Source organism: Stegostoma tigrinum, chromosome 20, assembly GCF_030684315.1.
Source record: "Stegostoma tigrinum isolate sSteTig4 chromosome 20, sSteTig4.hap1, whole genome shotgun sequence".
In the NCBI taxonomy this organism is placed as follows: Eukaryota; Metazoa; Chordata; class Chondrichthyes; order Orectolobiformes; family Stegostomatidae; genus Stegostoma; species Stegostoma tigrinum.
Genome location: NC_081373.1, coordinates 8,553,457 through 8,572,980, shown reverse-complemented (window position 1 = coordinate 8,572,980; position 19,524 = coordinate 8,553,457). Strand labels below are relative to the sequence as shown.

At 43.4% G+C, this 19,524-nt stretch overlaps 1 protein-coding gene across 1 annotated transcript in view; it reads left to right on the top strand.

Moving 5' to 3' along the window:
* The window catches only part of hpse2 (heparanase 2), a 264,875-nt gene extending 246,143 nt beyond the window's left edge, over positions 1-18,732 (top strand). The window contains exon 12 of the mRNA XM_048551158.2: positions 16,169-18,732. Coding sequence (XP_048407115.1) covers positions 16,169-16,334 — 166 coding nt within the window. The 3' untranslated portion in view covers positions 16,335-18,732. The remainder of the gene's footprint in view (positions 1-16,168) is intronic.
* Positions 18,733-19,524: the final 792 nt, after the last annotated feature.

The following is a 19,524-nucleotide window of genomic DNA, read 5'->3' as shown; positions in this document are numbered from 1 at the left end:
TCTGTTTAGGTTTCCTTGGGTTGGTGATGTCATTTCCTGTGTTGATGTCATTTCCTGTGTTGGTGATGTCATTTCCTGTTCTTTTTCTCAGAGGGTGGTAGATGGGCTCCAAACCAATGAGTTTGTTGATGGTGTTCCAGTTGGAATGCCATGCTTCTAGGAATTCTCGTGCATGTCTCTGTTTGGCTTGTCCTAGGATGGATGTGTTGTCCCAATCAAAGTGGTGTCCTTCCTCATCTGTATGTAAGGATACGAGTGATAGTGGGTCATGTCTTTTTGTGGCTAGTTGATATCCTTGTCATGCCCGGTTTTATATGTCTGTTTATGAAGGGGAACAGGGGATTTGAATACAGTCGAGTTTAAGTGGTAGATTCATGAGTCATCAATGTCTATTTACTAATTGTCACTATTTAGGGAAAATTTGTTTGTTGTAAACAGCTATTCCCAGGGTGGGACAACTCTAGAATGCAATTCCATAAAAGATTTTTCGATGAGGAATCTTCATAAATGCAACTTCTGTAAAGTCGACTTACAGACCTCAATTAAAATGTAAATTTTGTCCTTAGCGAAGTATTTCAAAGCACTTTGCGCTAATGTGTAACTGCAAACTAATGTCAGAAGGATGTTCTGAGAATTCCCATTGGTTGACCATCTTTCCTTTAAATGAAGTTCAGTAGGGAATTTATCCACACAATTAACCTGAGCTTTATGATACTGCACACCTCTGACTTTCTTCACCATCTTCCTATCTGGAAATGTCTCAAATTTAAGACTTCCACCCTGACGTTCAGACCCTTCTCTGGCCTTGCCCAGTCTCCGTAACCTACCTCACAAGCGATCTGTCAGATTTCTAACCATGAACTGTTTGGCACCAAACCCATTCCTCACCAACAAATCCCCCCACCCAAACCCCCAAAGCCCAGGTCCGTATTCATCATACCACAAAGGGTGGCCATGACTTTATCTGGTTCCCAAACTCTGGAATTCCCTCTTGCCATCTTCCCTCTCCTCCTTTAAGTTGCTTTCATAAACTTTCTCTCTCTAAATCATGCATTTCCCTCTCCTAATATCCCCTTGTGGAGTCCAATCCTGCATTTTGCTGAAGTGAAGCACCTTAGGATGTTTTACAATGTGAAAGGCATTTCTATGTGCAAGTTATTGTTGATGTTTTCATTCCTAACTCCTGCCATCCTTGCCCCCTCCAAATCCTGGAGGCAGCTATTAAGCTTGAGACAAGCAGTTCATCACCTGTCTTACCCTCAAGACAATCAGAGGGCCTAGATCGTGGCACAACTGCACTGGTTCAGGATGATCGCTCACTGCCACATTCTCTGGGGCACTGAGGGATGAGCAACAATACTGGCCCAGCCAGTGATGCTTATGTCCCATGGATAAAAAAAATTTGTAAGTATCTTAACTGATCTTCATCCCCATTCATTTATATCTAGAGGACTGGAGTACAAGGATGCACAATGAATGCTGCAGGATACACTAGACCCCACTTGGCGTGCTTTGTGCATAACTAGCTACTAAACCTTCGGAAAGATAGATTGGTCTTGGAGGGAGTATAATATAGGTTTACAAGTGTGATACCTGCACATCAGGGGTTAATTTGTCGGGAGAGATTACACAATTTAAGCCTCTTTTCTCGAGAATTTAGGGCTGATCGGGCCAAAGTCTTCATGATATTGACAGGAAAAGATGATAGATAAAGATAACTGGATCCTCAGCTTTCTGACCCATGGGCCGCAATCAGTGAGGATAGGTAACTGCAACTCCTCCACAATAACACTCAGCACTGGAGACCCCTAAGGATGCGTCCTCAGGCGCCTAATGTACTCCCTGTATACTTACGACTGTATTGCCAAATTCCAAATGGATGCCCTCTACAAGTTCACGTACGCCACCATTGCAGTCAAACAGACATCTCAAGTCAAAATACAGAAGGGAGGTGGAGGGCTCAGTGACATGGTGCAATGTAAGTGATCTGTCTCTCAACATCGGCAAAACTAAAGAACTGATCATCAACTTCAGAAAGAAAGGTGAACACCCACATCTGCATCAACGGAACAGAGATTAAGAGCGTAAAGAGCATTAAGTTCCTCAGAGCAATAAGAACTGACAACCTGCCCTGCATTTCCCATGTTGATGTAACAGTCAAAAAGGCACAACACCACCTCTCCTTCCTCAGGCGGCTCAGGAAATTTGGCATGTCCATAACCTCCCTCACCAACTTCTACAGATGCATCACTGAAAGCACACTGTCTGGGTGCATGACGGCCTGGTATGGCAACTGCTCTACCCAGGATGGTAAGAAACTACAGAAAGTGGTGTGTACAGCCCAGACCATCATGGAAACCAACCTCCCATCCATGGACTGCATTTACACAGCTCGCTGCCTCTGAAAGGCAGCCAACATCAAAGACCCATCACATCCTGGTAATGATCTCCTACAACCTATTCCATCAGGGAGAAGATACAGAAATCTCAACACATGCACCAGCAGGTTCAGGAACAGCTTCTTCCTGGCCGTTGGCAGACTGTTGAATGGACTCTCACCTCAAATAATGTAACCTGCAATGTAACCTGTATGCCTCTACATCTTTTTAACTGTACATCCCTTGTTTGCTGTGATCTTCCCGTACCACTCATAAACAAAGCTTTTTCACTATATTTCAGTACACGTGACAACAAAAATTCAATCAATCGCTAAACTATTTCCACTGGATGGGGATTCTAGAACTAGGGGGCATAGTCTGAGAATTAGGGCCTGATCATACAGGAGAGATGTTAGGAAGCATTTCTGCACACAAAGGGTGGGAGAGATTTGGAACACTCTTCCACAAACGACAGTGAGAATTTAAATCTGAGGTAGGTAATTTTTTTGTTAAAGGATATGTGAAATGTGAAATGTTTGTTTTAAGGGATATGAGCTAAAGACAGGTAAATAGAGTCAGGCTGCTGTGATCGAATGGCAGAGCAGGCTCAAGGGGCAGATGACCTACTCCTATTTCTATGTTGCAAGCATGTGTAAGCTTGTTATGAGAGTGGAAGAATTAATTGTGGATATGATCTGATTAATTGTAATGTCCTCTACAGTAAATAGCTGACTTACATTATCCAAACTGGCAGAAGAGACATACTCTATCTGAGTACTCCCATACATTCAAGCAAACATGAATTAACATGCTTGAATCAAAATGGGAGGAAATTTGCAGTAGGATACTGTTGAAAGAGGATCTCTAAAGGCCTTTAAGGAGCCTCTGGGTTTAGATATAGCCTACACATCAACAGGGTAACATATTAATAATCAGTCATTGTCTTTAATTCTGTTAACCACATTATTGTGGGGTGTTGAGAGTGGAAAGGCCCAGAAGCTGAAACAAACTGTTTGTTGTGGGTGGTGTATGCTCTCATCCATTTGGAACTCATTGGCCACGCTTTTAGACCCAGCCTTTGTCCATTATTCACATGGCAGTTACACAACAATGTTCACAGAGGTTACAGTATCGCAAATTCTTCAGGCCATTGAGCTGTACAGACTCTTTAACTGGAGATCTTACCAAAGTGCTGGAAAATGGGATAAGAATAGTGGACATGATGGGCCAAAGAGCCTTTTTCTCTGCTGTAGGCCTCAATTACTTCAGTGATAAATTCATTCTGCCCTCCCCCACCCCACCCTCAGCCCTGATCTGTCACCATATCTTTTTATTAAATATAGAAGATAAAGCTAGTATTAGTAATGATAACCATGATAATCACCATTGGTTGAAGAGTACCTACTGGGTTCACTCATATCCTTTAGGGAGGAAAATCTGCCTTGCTTACCTGGCCTGGCCTATATATGAGTCCGGACCCACAACAATGTGGTTGTCTCTCAAATGCTCTTTTGAATTGGCCTAGCCTCAGTTCAAGGGAATGGGCATGCTGTCTACATCGCATGTAGGAATAAAAACAAGTTATACATCTAATTGTCTATTCAATAATGTTTTAATTCATTAGACAGGGCCTCACTGGCTTGGGTGCATTTATTGCATACTGGGTCACTATTGGACTAGCTTCTAATACCAGGTTTTTTTGAAATTCACATTTCACTGGTGGGATTGGAACCAATTCCCTCAGAATATGTTTGAGTATCATGGATTACTAATCCAGTGACATTCCCACTATACCATCACTACCCTCTTCCCTGCATTTGCTGTTCCCTTGGAACTCCTTTGTGGGGACTGGGAAATTGGGGTTTCTGTCCCTATATGCAATGAGGTAAGGGGGAATCAATCAGCAGAAATAATCATGTCCTCTTTGACTTCCTGATCTTTAATGAGTTTAGATCGCTCCCAAGCGTTCTCCACTCCACTGTAAAAATGCTCAATTTCCTGAGCCTGTGGCAGTGGAGCCAATATGCAGCCAATGTTTCATCTTTATCCCAACCCTGGGACGTTGAAATTTAATCTGGAAAACTTGACAGGCAGATCTGGCTGAAATTGGTTTGTGGAAACAGGTCAGGAATCAAACATGACGTAGAGGTGCCGGTGTTGGAATTGGGTGGACAAAGTCAGAAGTCACCTGACAAAGGAGCAGTGCTGTGAAAGCTTGTGATTTCAAATAAACCTGATGGACTACAAGCTGGTGTTGTGTGATTTCTGACTGAGATGTTGCAGGGTACGCTCACGGGCCATTTTGGTGTCGTGCATCCTGAGTCCGTGTCATCTGCAAACATTCATTTTCCTCAGCCCTTCTCCCTAACCCTGAACAAAATGGGAACCAATCTGCAGAGTACAGTGTAAATACTGCCTCTCGCTGTTCAGTTCCCCAGGGTCAGAAGGAAGAATAACAAGGAGTGAGGAAGCAGGTTGAAATCTGTTGACCGTTCTGAGTGTAACAGTGGAAATCCTATGGATTTTTTTTAAACCATTGTGTTGTATAGTTACTGTTAAAACAAAGACATGTTTGCAGTTCTAACTTTCTAATTTGTTAATGATTTCAGGATGTCACAAAGTACTTTATAAGTGAAGCATTTTTCAAGACAAAATGAAAGAGCAAGCAGCAATGTGATAATTGCCAAGTCATTTGTTTCTCTTGTCTTCAGTTGAGATTTAAATATTATGCCAGGATGCCAGAGGGAGCTAAAGCCACTCCTCTTTGATAAAGTGGGATCTATGAAGTCTGCCTTAAAGAGCAATTGAGGCTTGCGTTCAACATCTCACCCAGAATGTAGCACCTCTGACAGTGCAGCACCCTCAGTACGGCACAACGGTGTCATGGAGTCATAGAGATGTACAGCATGGAAGCAGGCCTTTCGGTCCAAGTCATCCATGCTGACCCATATCCTAAATTAATCTAGTCCCGTTTGGCAGCATTTGGTCCATATCCCTCTAAACCCTTCCTATTCATGTACCATCCAGATACCTATTAAATGCTGTAATTGTAGCCGCCTCCACCACTTCCTCTGTCAGTTCATTCCTCACATGCACCACCCTTTGTGTGAAAATGTTGCCCCTTAGGTCCTTTCTAAATCTTTCCCCTCTTTCCTTAAACCTATGCCCTCTAGTTTCGGACTCCTCTACCCTGGGAAAAGATCTTGTCTATCACCTTATCCATAACTCTTGTGATGTTATAAACCTCTATCAGGTCACCCCTCAGCCTCTGATGCTCCAGGGAAAATAGCCCCAGCCTATTCAGCCTCTCCCTATAGCTTAAAGCCTCCTACCCCAGCAATGTCTGAACCCTTTCAAGTTTAACGATATCTTTCCTATAGCAGGGAGACCAGAATTGAACTCAGTATTCTAAAAGTGGTCTTACCAATGTACTGTACAGCCGCAACATGACGTCCCAACTCCTTTACTCAATGCGCCAAGAGTGCTAGAAGCATTCTTCACCACCTTCTTCCTGCAACTCCACTTTAATGAATCTGCAACCCAAGGTCTCTTTGTTCGGCAATCCAGGTCTTGTGCTGGAGACTCTAAACTGAATCCACAGTTAACGTTTTATCATGCAGATGCTATGACATAGTCACATCTTGGGCCCTTTCAAACCTCTGAAGGTGGCCTCAGAGATGTCAGCATCCATTAACTCTTTAAACCTGAAGCAAACCAGAACCTTTCAGCCTCCATTTACCTGGATTGAGAATGTCCGATTGCAGCCTTGGCTTCTAACCAGAGTTCCTCTGTGCTAGGTGTCCTGGTGAAATGGTTAAATTGAAAAAGTCCCATTTTGTCAATGCTAGCTTATGCGGATTGAACAATTTGCAGGAAATTCAAATGTAAACAGAAAACAATATTTTTATACCAGATGAGAAAGATGTTCCAACTGTATAGTAAGTGAACTTTGGTTGGTAAAAGCATTGCCGTGGAGAATGCATCTGTTAGGTGATGACTGATAGTTAACTGCTATGCTTGGTTTAAATTTAAACAAAGCAGGTTGCCTCTGATTGGTAAGACATTAGAGTGACAAATGAACCCGAGGACAGCTATCAGTGGTGTGATGAGTTCTTCAGTGTCACCAAATGATTGTAAGAAGTGGTTAACAAAGTTTTCAAAGTCCGTCACATCCTTTAGCAACTGACAAACTTATATAACAGCTTTCGCTTAGACTTGAGTAAATTGCAGTGACTGGAATTATTCTTAAATTGTCACCATATGGCCTTCTGACCTCCCTTCGAGACTCAATGCTACAAAACACACAAAGCTAATAAAAAAAATCAAATTCTTTCACTGCTGGTAAATAAATTGGATAAGTACATACCCAGCTGTCCAACAGTGAGTGACTAGTATTACTTGGACTTTCTCTGCGCCATACCACATTAATCTCTTTTTCTAATAAATGTTCTCTTACTCACTGATAGTGCAACAACATTGGGGAACTCTAAACTCTTGCCACTCAATTTTCTGAACAACAACAGCTTTCATTTACTTAGCACCTTTAACATGATAAAGCATGGGTGCATTGTCAGAGAAATTATGACATCAGACCCTCCAAGGAACTTTGAGTAAAATGGTCATCTGTTGCTGACCAGGCTATCCATAATCCTTGCCTCCTGTTTGACTCCAGGCTGAGTTTCTGACCAGATTTCATCTCCGTCACAATTTCCACCTCTGTGTCTGCCTCAGCAAACTTGATGATAGAACGTTAATCCTTCGTTTGTCAAATCGTAATTTGGAAATTCCATCTTTTCCTTGATAGCAACCTAACCATTACTTTCCATAAACCCCTACCATGTGCCTATTCTCCTCACTGACCTACATTGGCACCTGGTTTAGCTCCACCAAACTGAATATTTTCAAGGATCCACTCAAAGCGTTTGTTATCTTTGTTAACCACTTTGAGAACTATAACTTCCTGCCTCTCCATTCTTCCAATTGGCCTACTCTGCATCGTCAGCTCTTTTATCTCTCGCGAGCTCTAAGATGAAGGCTTCAGCCTGGAATACTACTTCTGTCTTAGTCTTCCCTCCACAACTGTTACTCACTACTTTCTGCTCAACCACTCAGACTCATTGACTGAGTATCTGAATGCAACAATGTTCATAAAGTAGTAAATGCATTTTCTTCTGAAAACTTTTCTCCTAGGTTGAATAGATGCTGGAGCTGTATCTTCTTTCACCTAAGTCCTGCTGTGTAAGGTTCCAAAAGGGTGAATGTAGAAAATCTCATTTGGCTCCATGCAATCCGATGATGTTACCTAGTCTTCAAAGTAAATCAAGGAGTCTAGCTCTACATCCTGATGTCAGACATGTCATCTCTCAATCCTGATAGTCTTAGTATACAGGCCTAATCGTCAGTGTAAGTTGTACCAAAAAGCAATAAACTGTTGCTCAGACAAGTTCCTCTTCTTGTTAAGACTCACAAGTCATTTGCCCTCTATCTAACGCTAACCAAACAGCTTTTTGGAATCAGTGAACGATGGTACAGCACCACCCCAACCAAAAGCTGCCAATAATTAGTTCCACAGATATACACCATGGTGACCAGTGGTGGGATCATCGCTTAGCCACTTCAAAGGATCAACAGTGAGAAACAGCATTCAACTCTTAGAGACCACTTTGCAACAAATGACTGCACCTCCTAGTCGAGAACCACTTCAACTCCCCCTCCCAGTCCTTGGAACATGTCCATCCTGGGTCTCCTACAGTGCCACAATGATGCCACCCAAAGGCTGCAAGAACAGCACCTCATCTTTTGCTTGGGAATCTTGCAGCCCAATGGTATCAATGTGGATTTCACAAGCTTCAAAATCTTCCCACCCTGGACCGCATCCCAAAACCAGCCCAGCTCATCCCCGCCTCCCTAACCTGTCCATCCTTACTCCGACCTATCCCCTCCAGGTGCTCCGGTTTCCTCCCACAGTCCAAACTTGTGCAGGCTAGGTCGATCGGCCATGCTATATTGCCCATTGTGTTCAGGGCTGTGTGGCTTATAAGGGGATGGGTCTGGGTGGGATGCTTCAAGGATTGGTGTGGACTTGTTGGGCTGAAGGGCCTGTTCCACACTGTAGGTAATCTAATCTAATCTAATACACCCACCTCAACCTCCACCCCCTGCCTCGCCCAAACCCTCTATTTATTTTAGGATCCCCTTCACCTCCCCCATTTCTGAGGAAGGGCCCAGACCCAAGACGTCAACCTTCCTGCTGCTCTGATGCTGCTTGGCCTGCTGTGTTCATCCAGCTTCACACCTTGTTATCTCAACTCAGGAGAAAATGGGTTTCCCACTTTATGACCATTATTGTTTTCAGTTATTCAGTTAACTGCTTGAAGAGGTTGTGCAGAGAAGCAATCTGTGGTAAGCAGGATGGAAGGATGACTCCAAGCTGAAAGCTTCACCTCAGAGCTAGTAGGAGACTCAAGAGAGATGTGTGGGGTAATAGGAGAGTGAAGACTAGTCGTTCTTGGCAAATACAGAGACCTTTGAGAAGAAGGTTCTATAGGGACCATTCTGATTTGAGGTCTGTCTGGCAAGCAACTATTTTGGGACTCTGTGCATAAAATTTCGGCGAAGAGAGAAAACTTTAAACAAACAGTGCAAAGACCAACCTTGAAAGGATAGAAGCTAAGAAAAAGCACTTCCAGGTGATCATGAACCTTACTACCATAATTTAAACCCCTAGGCTGATTATACAGGAAGATTCATTGAAGTCACAGATATAGAAAAGTCAGGAACAGGGATCTGCATTATGTATTAGGCCATGGAGGGTGGGAATGAGCCAATTAAAAGCATAAAAGCATGGAAAATAGGAGTAGGAATAGGCCATTCAGCCCTTCCAGCCGGCTCGGTCATTTTGACTTATTGCCTTCTTCATTCTTTCTCCCCATACCTTTTGATCCCTTTAGCTCTAAGAACTGTATCTAACTCCTTCTTGAAAACATTCAGTATTTGGCTTCAATACTTTCTCAACCATACCACATGCTCACCACTCTATGAGTGAAGAAATTTCTCCTGTTTTCAGTCCTAAATAGCCTACCCCATATCCTTAGACTGTAATCCCTGGTCCTGGACTCTCCACTCATCAGGAACATCCTTCCTATATTTACTCTGTACAGTTCTTTTAGAACTTTAGAGGGTTTTATTGTGCCCTCGAACAAGTAAGAAAACTCCATCTGGACTGCATTAAGCAGAAAAATCTCCAGTATGCAGGACAGAAATACAGTATTGCCATTTAACAGGCTTTAAAAGCTTAAAAGAAGTAAAAGATGACAATTTTGTCATAATACAGAATTTTAAGCTTGATTAGAAAAAAAACAGTATGTTATAATGTAAAGTTTGAAAGCCTAAAGACATTTTAAACAAGAGAATGAAAAAAAAATTGAGGCACTGAAAGATTAAAAGCTTAAAATCCAACCGATTACTAACAACTTTGAAATGGTGCAAATTTAAAACAGCTTTAAAGCAATGGTAATTACTGATCATATTTAGATAAAATGTCAGGAAAAATGATTGTGCCACAAAGATTTCATGTTGGAGATGAGCCAAAAAGAACACATGATTGGACATCTTGGAAAAAACAGCTCTAAAGATACAGAATTACTTCAAGATTAATTATTCAATGCCTGGTATAACAAATAAGCACAATATTGTCCATAATAAATCCTTTGACTGGTGACATTATTAATCACTAAATATAGCAAAATTACTGGTATTTTTGAAGATGTTCTAACAGCTTTTAATAATTACTTTAATCTTAGAACAAATAGATTTCCAAAAGGGTGAGAGTTAACAGAAGAGATCAGCATTCTAAAGAATCCGTAAATAATTTCATTAATAGCCTGTGTAGATTAGATGAGAGCTGTGATTATGGAACTCATGACAGGCCAAATTATTGTTGGAATTATTCATGAGTATTTGCCAGATTTAATATAGCCCAAGAAAAATTTGATTCTGAAGAAATATATTTAAACCAGGTGGGATGATGGCTCAGTGATTAGCACTGCTGCCTCACAGCAACAGGGACCTGGGTTCAAATGCACCCTTGGGTGACTATCTGCATGGAGTTGATATGTTTTTCCTGTTTCTATGTGGGCTTCATCTGGGTGCTCCAGTTTCCTCCCACAGTCCAAAGATGTGCACGTTGGGTGGACTGACCATGCTAAATTGCCCCATAATATCCAGGGATATGTAGGTTAGCCATGGTAAAAGCAGTGATTGTGTGGGATATTCTTCAGTGAGTCAGTGCAGTCTCAAAGGCACAAATGGCTTCTTTACTATACAGTAAACTATACGGTAAATGGAAAAGTCCTGGGGAAAGTTGATGCACAGAGAGATCTGGGTGTTCAGGTCCATTGTTCCCTGAAGGTGGCAACGCAGGTCAATAGTGTGGTCAAGAAGGCATATGGCATGCTTTCCTTCATTGGACAGGGTATTGAGTACAAGAGTTTGCAGGTCATGTTACAGTTGTATAAGAATTTGGTTCGACCACATTTGGAGTACTGTGTACAGTTCTGGTCGCCACATTACCAAAAGGATGTGGATGCTTTGGAGAGGGTTCAAAGGAGGTTCACCAGGATGTTGCCTGGTATGGAGGACGCTAGCTATGAAGAGAGGTTGAGTAGGTTAGGATTATTTTAATTAGAAAGATGGAAATTGAGGGGGGACCTGATTGAGGTCTATTAAATCATAAGAGGTAGAGACAAGGTTGATAGCAAGAAGCTTTTTCCCAGAGTGGGGGACTCAATTACCAAGGGTCATGAGTTCAAAGTGAGAGGAGGAAAGTTTATGGGAGATATGCGTGGAAAGTTCTTTACACAGAGGGTGGTGGGCGCCTGGAACGCGTTGCCAGCGGCAGTGGTAGACGCAGACACGTTAGCGTCTTTTAAGATGTGTCTGGACAGGTACATGGATGGACAGGGAGCAAAGGGATACAGATCCTTGGAAAATAGATGACAGGTTAGACAGAGGATCTCAATCGGCGCAGGCTTGGGGGGCCGAAGGGCCTGTTCCTGTGCTGTAGGTTTCTTTGTTTGTTTTCTGCGCTGTAGGAATTCTTGTTTTTATGATTTATGACAATGTGACGTATTTTTTCACCCTTAACGATACCAGTATATTTTTCTGCGGTTTTTAAAAACTGGATTCGAAATTATGGTTTCTCATACTCCCTGGCCTATTTCCTGGGCCTCATCAGCAGATCAGTAACATAACTGCTACGTCTCAACTGTATGACAAAGTACTGCGATTAGAAGAGAAGAATCAGCTTGTTTGTTAAGATCTACTACAAAGTCCTCATAGAAGAAATAACTGAGGTGCTGCCCAAACGATATGTGATGCCTTTATGGAGGTGTTATGACTATAGTTTCTCTCTGTATATTCACCCACCCTATCTTTTGATCTTATTTATTTTCTCTCCTGGAGCTGACCATCAATGTTATGGCTCTGCTGGCAGTCTCTCTGTTTGATATCATATTCCACTGGCCTAGTTTCTCATTCCCTGACCTGATGTATATTCCTTCACTGCTGAGCCTGCATGTTTGAAATTTTTATTCACTTTTCAATGGAATAAGCGCCCACACAACATTCCACCAACAGGAGGTCAATGTTCCGCAAAACCTAGGATCAAGTTCAGCTGACTGGCATTTGAGGCTAAATGATAATAATTTGAGGTGACATAGAGTTTTGCTCAACTGGATCAGTCATCAAAAAACTAGCCTATTGATTCATGCCAGAACTACAAATCACCCTCCCAAACTGGAATGAGCTTTGACGGCTACCTTTTTGTTCTTCTTAGACCCCATGACTGAAAGGGTTCTTGACTTTGCCAGATTGATCGTCATTCCGGTCATATCCAAAGATGTTGATAATTTAGCCAATTTTTCCTTCAGTCGCTGTTCATTTTCGGCAAGCACCGTCAGGTCATCCGCATAGGCCACCACGTCCACCATTTCTCCTGCAAACTGGTATCCTATGCGGCAATCGGCCAACTCGATCACCTCATCCATTGCCATAATGAAAAGCAATGGAGACAACGGATCACCTTGCCTCACCCCTCTGGCGGCTCTGATCGTGGAGCTGCCCAGCAGGGCCTCCGCACCATCATATCCGCTCTTTAATAAAGTCACCGGCGGGGGAGGTGCGCTGATCTGAAGATCGTGTCGTATGCGACCAGATCAAATGCCTTAGACACATCAATAAAAGCGCAAGACAGGTTGTCAAATCTTGCACTCGCCTCACGTAACATGGCCGTTACAAGCTGAGTGGCTTCGAATGTTCCATCTGTCTGTAAGAAACCAAATTGAAACGATGGCAGATCCAGACAGGCCATCCATCTCACAGCCAAAATCTTGTGAAGTACCCGGAGCACCACAGATGTCACATTAATCGGTCTCAAATCCAAAGGGTGGTTAACCTTCCCCTCTTTCGATTCCTCCTACTTCCTACAGACTAAGGGGGTGGCCAAGGGTACCTGCATGGGCCCAAGCTATGCCTCCTCTTTGTAGGTTACGTGGAACAGTCCCTCTTCCACACCTACACAGGCCCCAAACCCCACCTCTTCCTCCGTTACATTGATGACTGTATCGGCGCCGCCTGTTGCTCCCCAGAGGAGCTCAAACAGTTCATCCACTTCACCAACACCTTCCACCCCAACCTTCAGTTCACCTGGACCATCTCCAGCACATCCCTCACCTTCCTGGACCTCTCAGTCTCCATCTCAGGCAACCAGCTAGAAACTGATGTCCATTTCAAGCCCACTGACTCCCACAGCTACCTAGAATACACCTCCTCCCACCCACCCTCCTGCAAAAATTCCATCCCCTATTCCCAATTCCTCCGCCTCCACCGCATCTGCTCCCACGATGAGGTATTCCACTCCCGCACATCCCAGATGTCCAAGTTCTTCAAGGACCACAACTTTCCCCCCACAGTGGTCGAGAACGCCCTTGACTGCGTCTCCCGCATTTCCCGCAACACATCCCTCACACCCCGCCCCGGCCACAACCGCCCAAAGAGGATCCCCCTCATTCTCACACACCACCTCACCAACCTCCGGATACAACGCATCATCCTCCGACACTTCCACCATCTACATTCCGACCCCACCACCTAAGACATTTTTCCATCCCCACCCTTGTCTGCTTTCTGGAGAGACCACTCTCTCCATGACTCCCTTGTTCGCTCCACACTGACCTCCAACCCCACCACACCCGGCACCTTCCCCTGTAATCGCAGGAAGTACTACACTTGCGCCCACACCTCCTCCCTCACCTCTATCCCAGGCCCCAAGATGACTTTCCATATTAAGCAGAGGTTCACCTGCACATCTGTCAATGTGGCATACTGTATCATCTGTGTATCTGTGTGTGTATGTGTGCATGTGTGTGTGTATATGTATGTGTGTGTGTATCTGTGTGTGTGTGTGTGTGTGTGTGTCTGTGTGTCTGTTTGTGTATGTCTGTGTATCCGTGTGTGGGTGTCTATGTGAGTGCATCTGTGTATGTGTGCATGTGTGTGTATGTGTGTGTGTGTGTGTGTGTACCTGTGTGTGGGTGTCTGTGTGTGCATCTGTGTATGTGTGCGTGTGTGTGTGTGTGTGTGTGTGTGTGTATGTCTGTGGATCTGTGTGTGTGTGTGTGTGTGTGTGCAGGCGTGTGTGTGTGTCTGTGTATATCTGTGTATCTGTGTGTGGGTGTCTATGTATGTGCATCTGTGTATGTGTGCGTGTGTGTGTGTATGTCTGAGTATCTGTGTGTGGGTGTCTATGTGTGTGCATCTGTGTGTGTGTGTGTGTGTGTGTATGTGCATGTGTGCATATGCATGTGTGTGTGTGTATATATGTGTGTGTGTGTGTATCTGTGTGTGTGTCTGTGTGTGTGTGCATGTGTGTGTGTGTATGTATGTGTATCTGTGTGTGTGTGTCTGTGTGTATGTGTGTGTGTGTCTGTGTGTGTGTGTTTGTGTGTGTGTATCTGTGTGTGTGTGTGTGTGTGTGTGTGTGTGTGTGTGTGTGAGGATGGGACCAGTCTTATTAGGCTAGCTCAGTTGACTGCATAGCTGGTTTCTGGTGTACAGTGCCACTAACAGTATGGTGGCCCTCAGGTTAAACTCACCACCACTTTCCTCTCTGGAACAAGAGAGCAGCCCTCTGGGGCTATGGTGACTTTACCTATGGCCCTGTTAACGGAAATTTGCTTGTGTATCTGTACTCTGAGAGTAAGTGTGTCCTTATGTCCTTGTGATTGCTATCGGAGCTAGGTTTTAGGCCAGCCATGTGGTAATTACCAGTATAAACCCTGTAAACTTCAACCCTAGATCACGGGATTGGTTTGTAGAAAGACACCAGTGCCATCCCAAATTTGCACAGCTCGATCACCACAACATCTGGCTGCCTCAAATTATTGCTAATTTCAGAATGAAATCATCCTTCCTGGCAACACTTTCTATTTATCATCTTCCAAAGTGCGTGCCCCTCTTAACACTGTATGTCTACAGTGTGTGTACTAAGATAACCATAACATATTAGCTGCACTTCCAGCTGCCACACCCTTAGCTCCATGTGGAACAGATTGTAAGTTCAAATCCTTCTCCAGGGACATGAGCATCAAATGAGGACAGTCCTCCAGTGTAGCACTCAGGGAGGGTCAAACTGCAGAGGGTGCTATACTTTGGGTGAGACATTAAACCGAGCTCCCGTTCCCTGTAGAAATATCAGTGGCACTTATTTGAAAAATTTGGGGGGCATAGCCTTAAAACAATGTAGAGCAGATTCAGGACTGAGTTAAGGAGGAATTTCTTTAACCAAAGGGTTGCGAATCTGTGGAATTTCCTGCCCAGTGAAGCAGTTGAGACTACTTCATTGAATGTTTTTAAGGCAAAGATAGATAGATTTTTGAAAAAAAGGTATTAAAGGTTATGGTGAGTGGGTGTGTAGGTGGAACTGAGTCCACAAAAAGATCAGCTATGATCTGATTGAAGGGCCGAGCAGGCTCAGATAGCCTACTCCTGCCCCTATTTCTTATGTTCTTACGTTCTAAGATTGGTGAAAGCTCTTCAAAATCACCTCCCAACATTCACCCTCCAGCCAACATCATTAAAACAGTAGAGTATCTGTTAATCACTGCCTCACTGTTTGCAGAATTGTGCAGAATGCAAATTGACTTCTCTATTTTCTACATTATAACAGTGACAAATGTCCACTCCCTCTGCCACCAACACTCAGTAGCAGCAGTGTGCTCTATCTACAAGATGCACTGCAGAAATTCACCAAAGATCCTCAGACAGCGCCTTTCAAACCCATCTCAAAGGATAAGGACAGCAGATGCATGGGAACACTAGCCCCTGCAAGTTCCCCTCCAACCCACTCATCATCCCGACTTGACAATGTATCTTCAATCTTTCACTGTCGTTGGATCAACATCCTGGAATTTTCTCTGTAAAGGCATTGTGGGTCAACCTACAGCAAATACGCCTGTGGATGGTTCAAGAAGGCAGCTCACCGCCACCTTCTCAAGGGCAACTAGGGACGGGCAAGAAATGCTGGGCCCAGCCACTGACACCCATGACTCACGGGAGATTGAAGAAAATGCAATAATTCATTGGATGTCTTTGGGACATCCTATTGTTGTGGGAAGTGCTATATAAATGCAATGGTTTTGTTTCCTTAATGAGGTAGCCGAGGTATTGACCAATGCCTCCATTACCCCTGTATATGATAAGGACACTCATAACCATAGTTTGCTTTGTCGTAGGTCTGTGCAGCTGAATGGACGGCCGCTACTAATGGTGGACGATGAAACATTTCCCGAACTAAAACCGCGAACTCTCCGAGCTGGAAGAATTGTGGTAATTCCCCCTCTCTCCATTGGATTCTATGTGGTGAAGAATGCCAACGCCCCATCTTGCAAATTCCGATAGCCAGGATGCACAGAGGCCTGGTCTTGAACATTAATGCAAAACAAAAACAGCTGACCATTTCCATTCCTGTCTGAAAGCAGGGCCTCAAAGCTCCCAGAAAGCTCAAAATGTGATGTCCCTGTCTTACACACCTCCTCCCCACACAGCGGCACCACCGCCCCACCACCTTCCCCCTCTCCCATGATTCTGCTCTTGCTTGACCCATTGTTCTCTGCTTCAGGTAGCAGCTCAAAGGCTACAGCAATTGTAATCGTCTTCAATGAATGACCTTTCCTTTTAAAAAACAGCACCGTCATCCCAGCATGTTTACTGCTCAGGCAACTCGTGAAAGCTGAGCTGCGTTATACAATGCCTCAGGCACCTGCTGTGCAGAAGAGTTATTTTTCTGGTCAGATAATACAAATCAGACTCAAATATCCCTGGTAACCTGTTCAAAACATCCAATTAGTCACTCTTCTATTGTCCATCTGGTCTGTGTAAATGGAAGAAAATGTGTTTCCATGTTTGCAAACTAACTTATCACCAGCTCCCCTGATGTTTCAACGTAGCATTTCCTCTGTGTATAACTGAGTAACCCATGCCTGGAGCATTCACAGTCTATCTGTGCTGATTAAGCTCATCATCCAAGCAACTGCTACTAGGCAGCTGCTCTGACTGGTCACAGGGACTCTTAGTTTGGGAGGTGTAAGGTTAGAAGCGAGAGCAATGTTGAGCAAATCACCTATGATACTGTGCCCAACTCCATTTGACCACTTCTGGAAAGTTATGTGCGTTAATGAAGCCTGATTTGGGGCATGGCCATGCAGTCTCGGTAACGAGGGTGACTAGCCATAGAGTTGTCCCATCACTGGGTTTGGTAGCACCATCAGATAGCACGGGCAGAATTGCAACACATAAGTAATGTGACTAAGCAATGTGTTTCTCTCATTCATAACCTCCTTATTGTTCGCTGAAGGCAGTTTGTGGTACAGGATCATTCTCTTCATTAAGCACTGGCACAAATTCCATCCGAGTATCCAATTGCTGTTTTCTTCCTTTCTTCTGGATGTTGTTGAATGATACAATTGCAGAAAAGGCCCATTGTGTCTCTCTCTGTTTGTGAATGCAGCCTGACCAATGAACCTCACTGACCTGTCTTTTCCTATAGCCTGAGAATTCTTTCTTTGCGCTCTGTGAGGTATTTGTACGCTACCCAAGTTCAAAGTAGAACAGCCATTGAGAATTCTACCCCCACCATTCCCCTGCATCAATCCATCCTCGTTTAAAAATAAACCACCTACAATAGAACACCCCACCGAAAGGGCAGAATCCCAATACATTGCCAGTGAATTTATCAATTAGGGCTGTGATTTCCATTCTGTTGTGTGGTGGGGGGCGTGGAATACTTGAATTGCTTTTTCCCTTCTATTGTGAAAATGTTCTTGTCATCTCGCACCCACGGGGTATTTACCATAAGGGATTTGCCTGCTGCAGTGAGTTAAAAAACTATATTAGTTAAACAATTTGCACAGACCCACAAGAGCGTGTGTGACAAAGCTTTTGGGAGAGGCAAATTGCCACATAACTGGTTCGGGAGAGACCCGAATGTCAGTCCAAAATCAATGGAAGGAGCTGCAAAGGCCGGGCTTCCTTTTCACACTCCTTTCTGAAGTGAATAACTCATTACCAGAACATTTATGTCGAGCTTATTGTGACAGTCTGTCTTTAAATCTCCATCCCATGCCATCCCTCTGATACCATGCTGATTCTATTCCTTTCACACCATTCCCATCCCTTCTCCCATTCCCTATCTCCCATGCCTTCCACCCGTTCCCTCACCTATAACACCCCGCTACTGAATCCTTACCTGAAATAAAGAACCATCTAGTATTAATAGACAGTTCCAAACAAAAGGGGGATCAATGGAAGGTTGACTCAATAGTCCCTTCAGTATGAAAACCTAATTGACTGAAGGGCAGAAAGCGACGGACATATCTGAGAAGACTCTTTATCATCAGGATGAAACGTATGAACTTGGCTCATCCCAATCCTTCTGAATCTACATAACCTCTAGAGTTGATATTCCAAAGTTCATATCCCAGGTACTACAAATGTCTACCCATTAGCCCCATTACCTTGTTTTGTATTCCTTTGCATTTTAGTATTATGCAGTAGTGATATACAACTAATCACTTAAATGTCATGTTAAATTGTCCATCAGTACAATGTAATTAGCAGTACCAGAAACAGAAGATATTAACAACACTTAATATATTTGATGTCTTGCTTATAAAAGTATTTACTAAGATGTTCATATATCTTTGAAAGATGAAGAAGCATCATAAGATTATAACTCATATACTTGTCTTATCCAGGACTTTTTTAGCACTATACCATATAGCATGTTCTCGGAACTTTCTGGCGATTTTTATTTTGTCTTAAAGGTGCTAAGTTCTATTAAATTATACAAATCTTTTTTTAAATAAAGACTAAACATTAAACCTTCGGAGTGTTGAAATATTCTTTTATTCTGCTTTAGAGAGGTGATGTAATCATTGATATCACACAGCATCATTATAAAGCAGGTTCTGCTTCAGAAGTGCCTCACACAACTTCCTGATTGAGAACACCACCTTGTTTTATCCACCAAAAAGAAAAGAACATATCACAGCATCCAAACCATTTCTGAGCTGGTCTTAAGGTTTGATTTGATTTATTTATTGTAGTCACATGTATCGAAAACCTCTGTTTGTGAGCAGTATGGACAGATCATAGTAAGCAACAGCCTGCAAATCATAGGGTGCTTGTATATAGGGAGACATACAGTTTACACCACACAGGACATGTATGAAGCAAGATCGACATTAACAAGATCAACATTATTTGAAGTTAGAAGGTCCATTCAGCAGTATAGCAAGGGTAGGAAAGAAATTGTTCTTGAATTTGGACAGTGAGAGTCTTTTTCCGAGGATGATGACTTCAGCTTGTACAAGGGGGCATAGCTACAAATTGAGGGGTGATAGATTTAAGACAGATGTCAGAGGCAGGTTCTTTACTCAGAGAGTGGTAAGGGCGTGGAATGCCCTGCCTGCCAATGTAGTTAACTCAGCCACATTAGGGGCATTTAAACAGTCCTTGGATAAGCATATGGATGATGGTGGGATTGTGTAGGGCGATGGGCTTAGATTAGCTCACAGGATGGCGCAACATC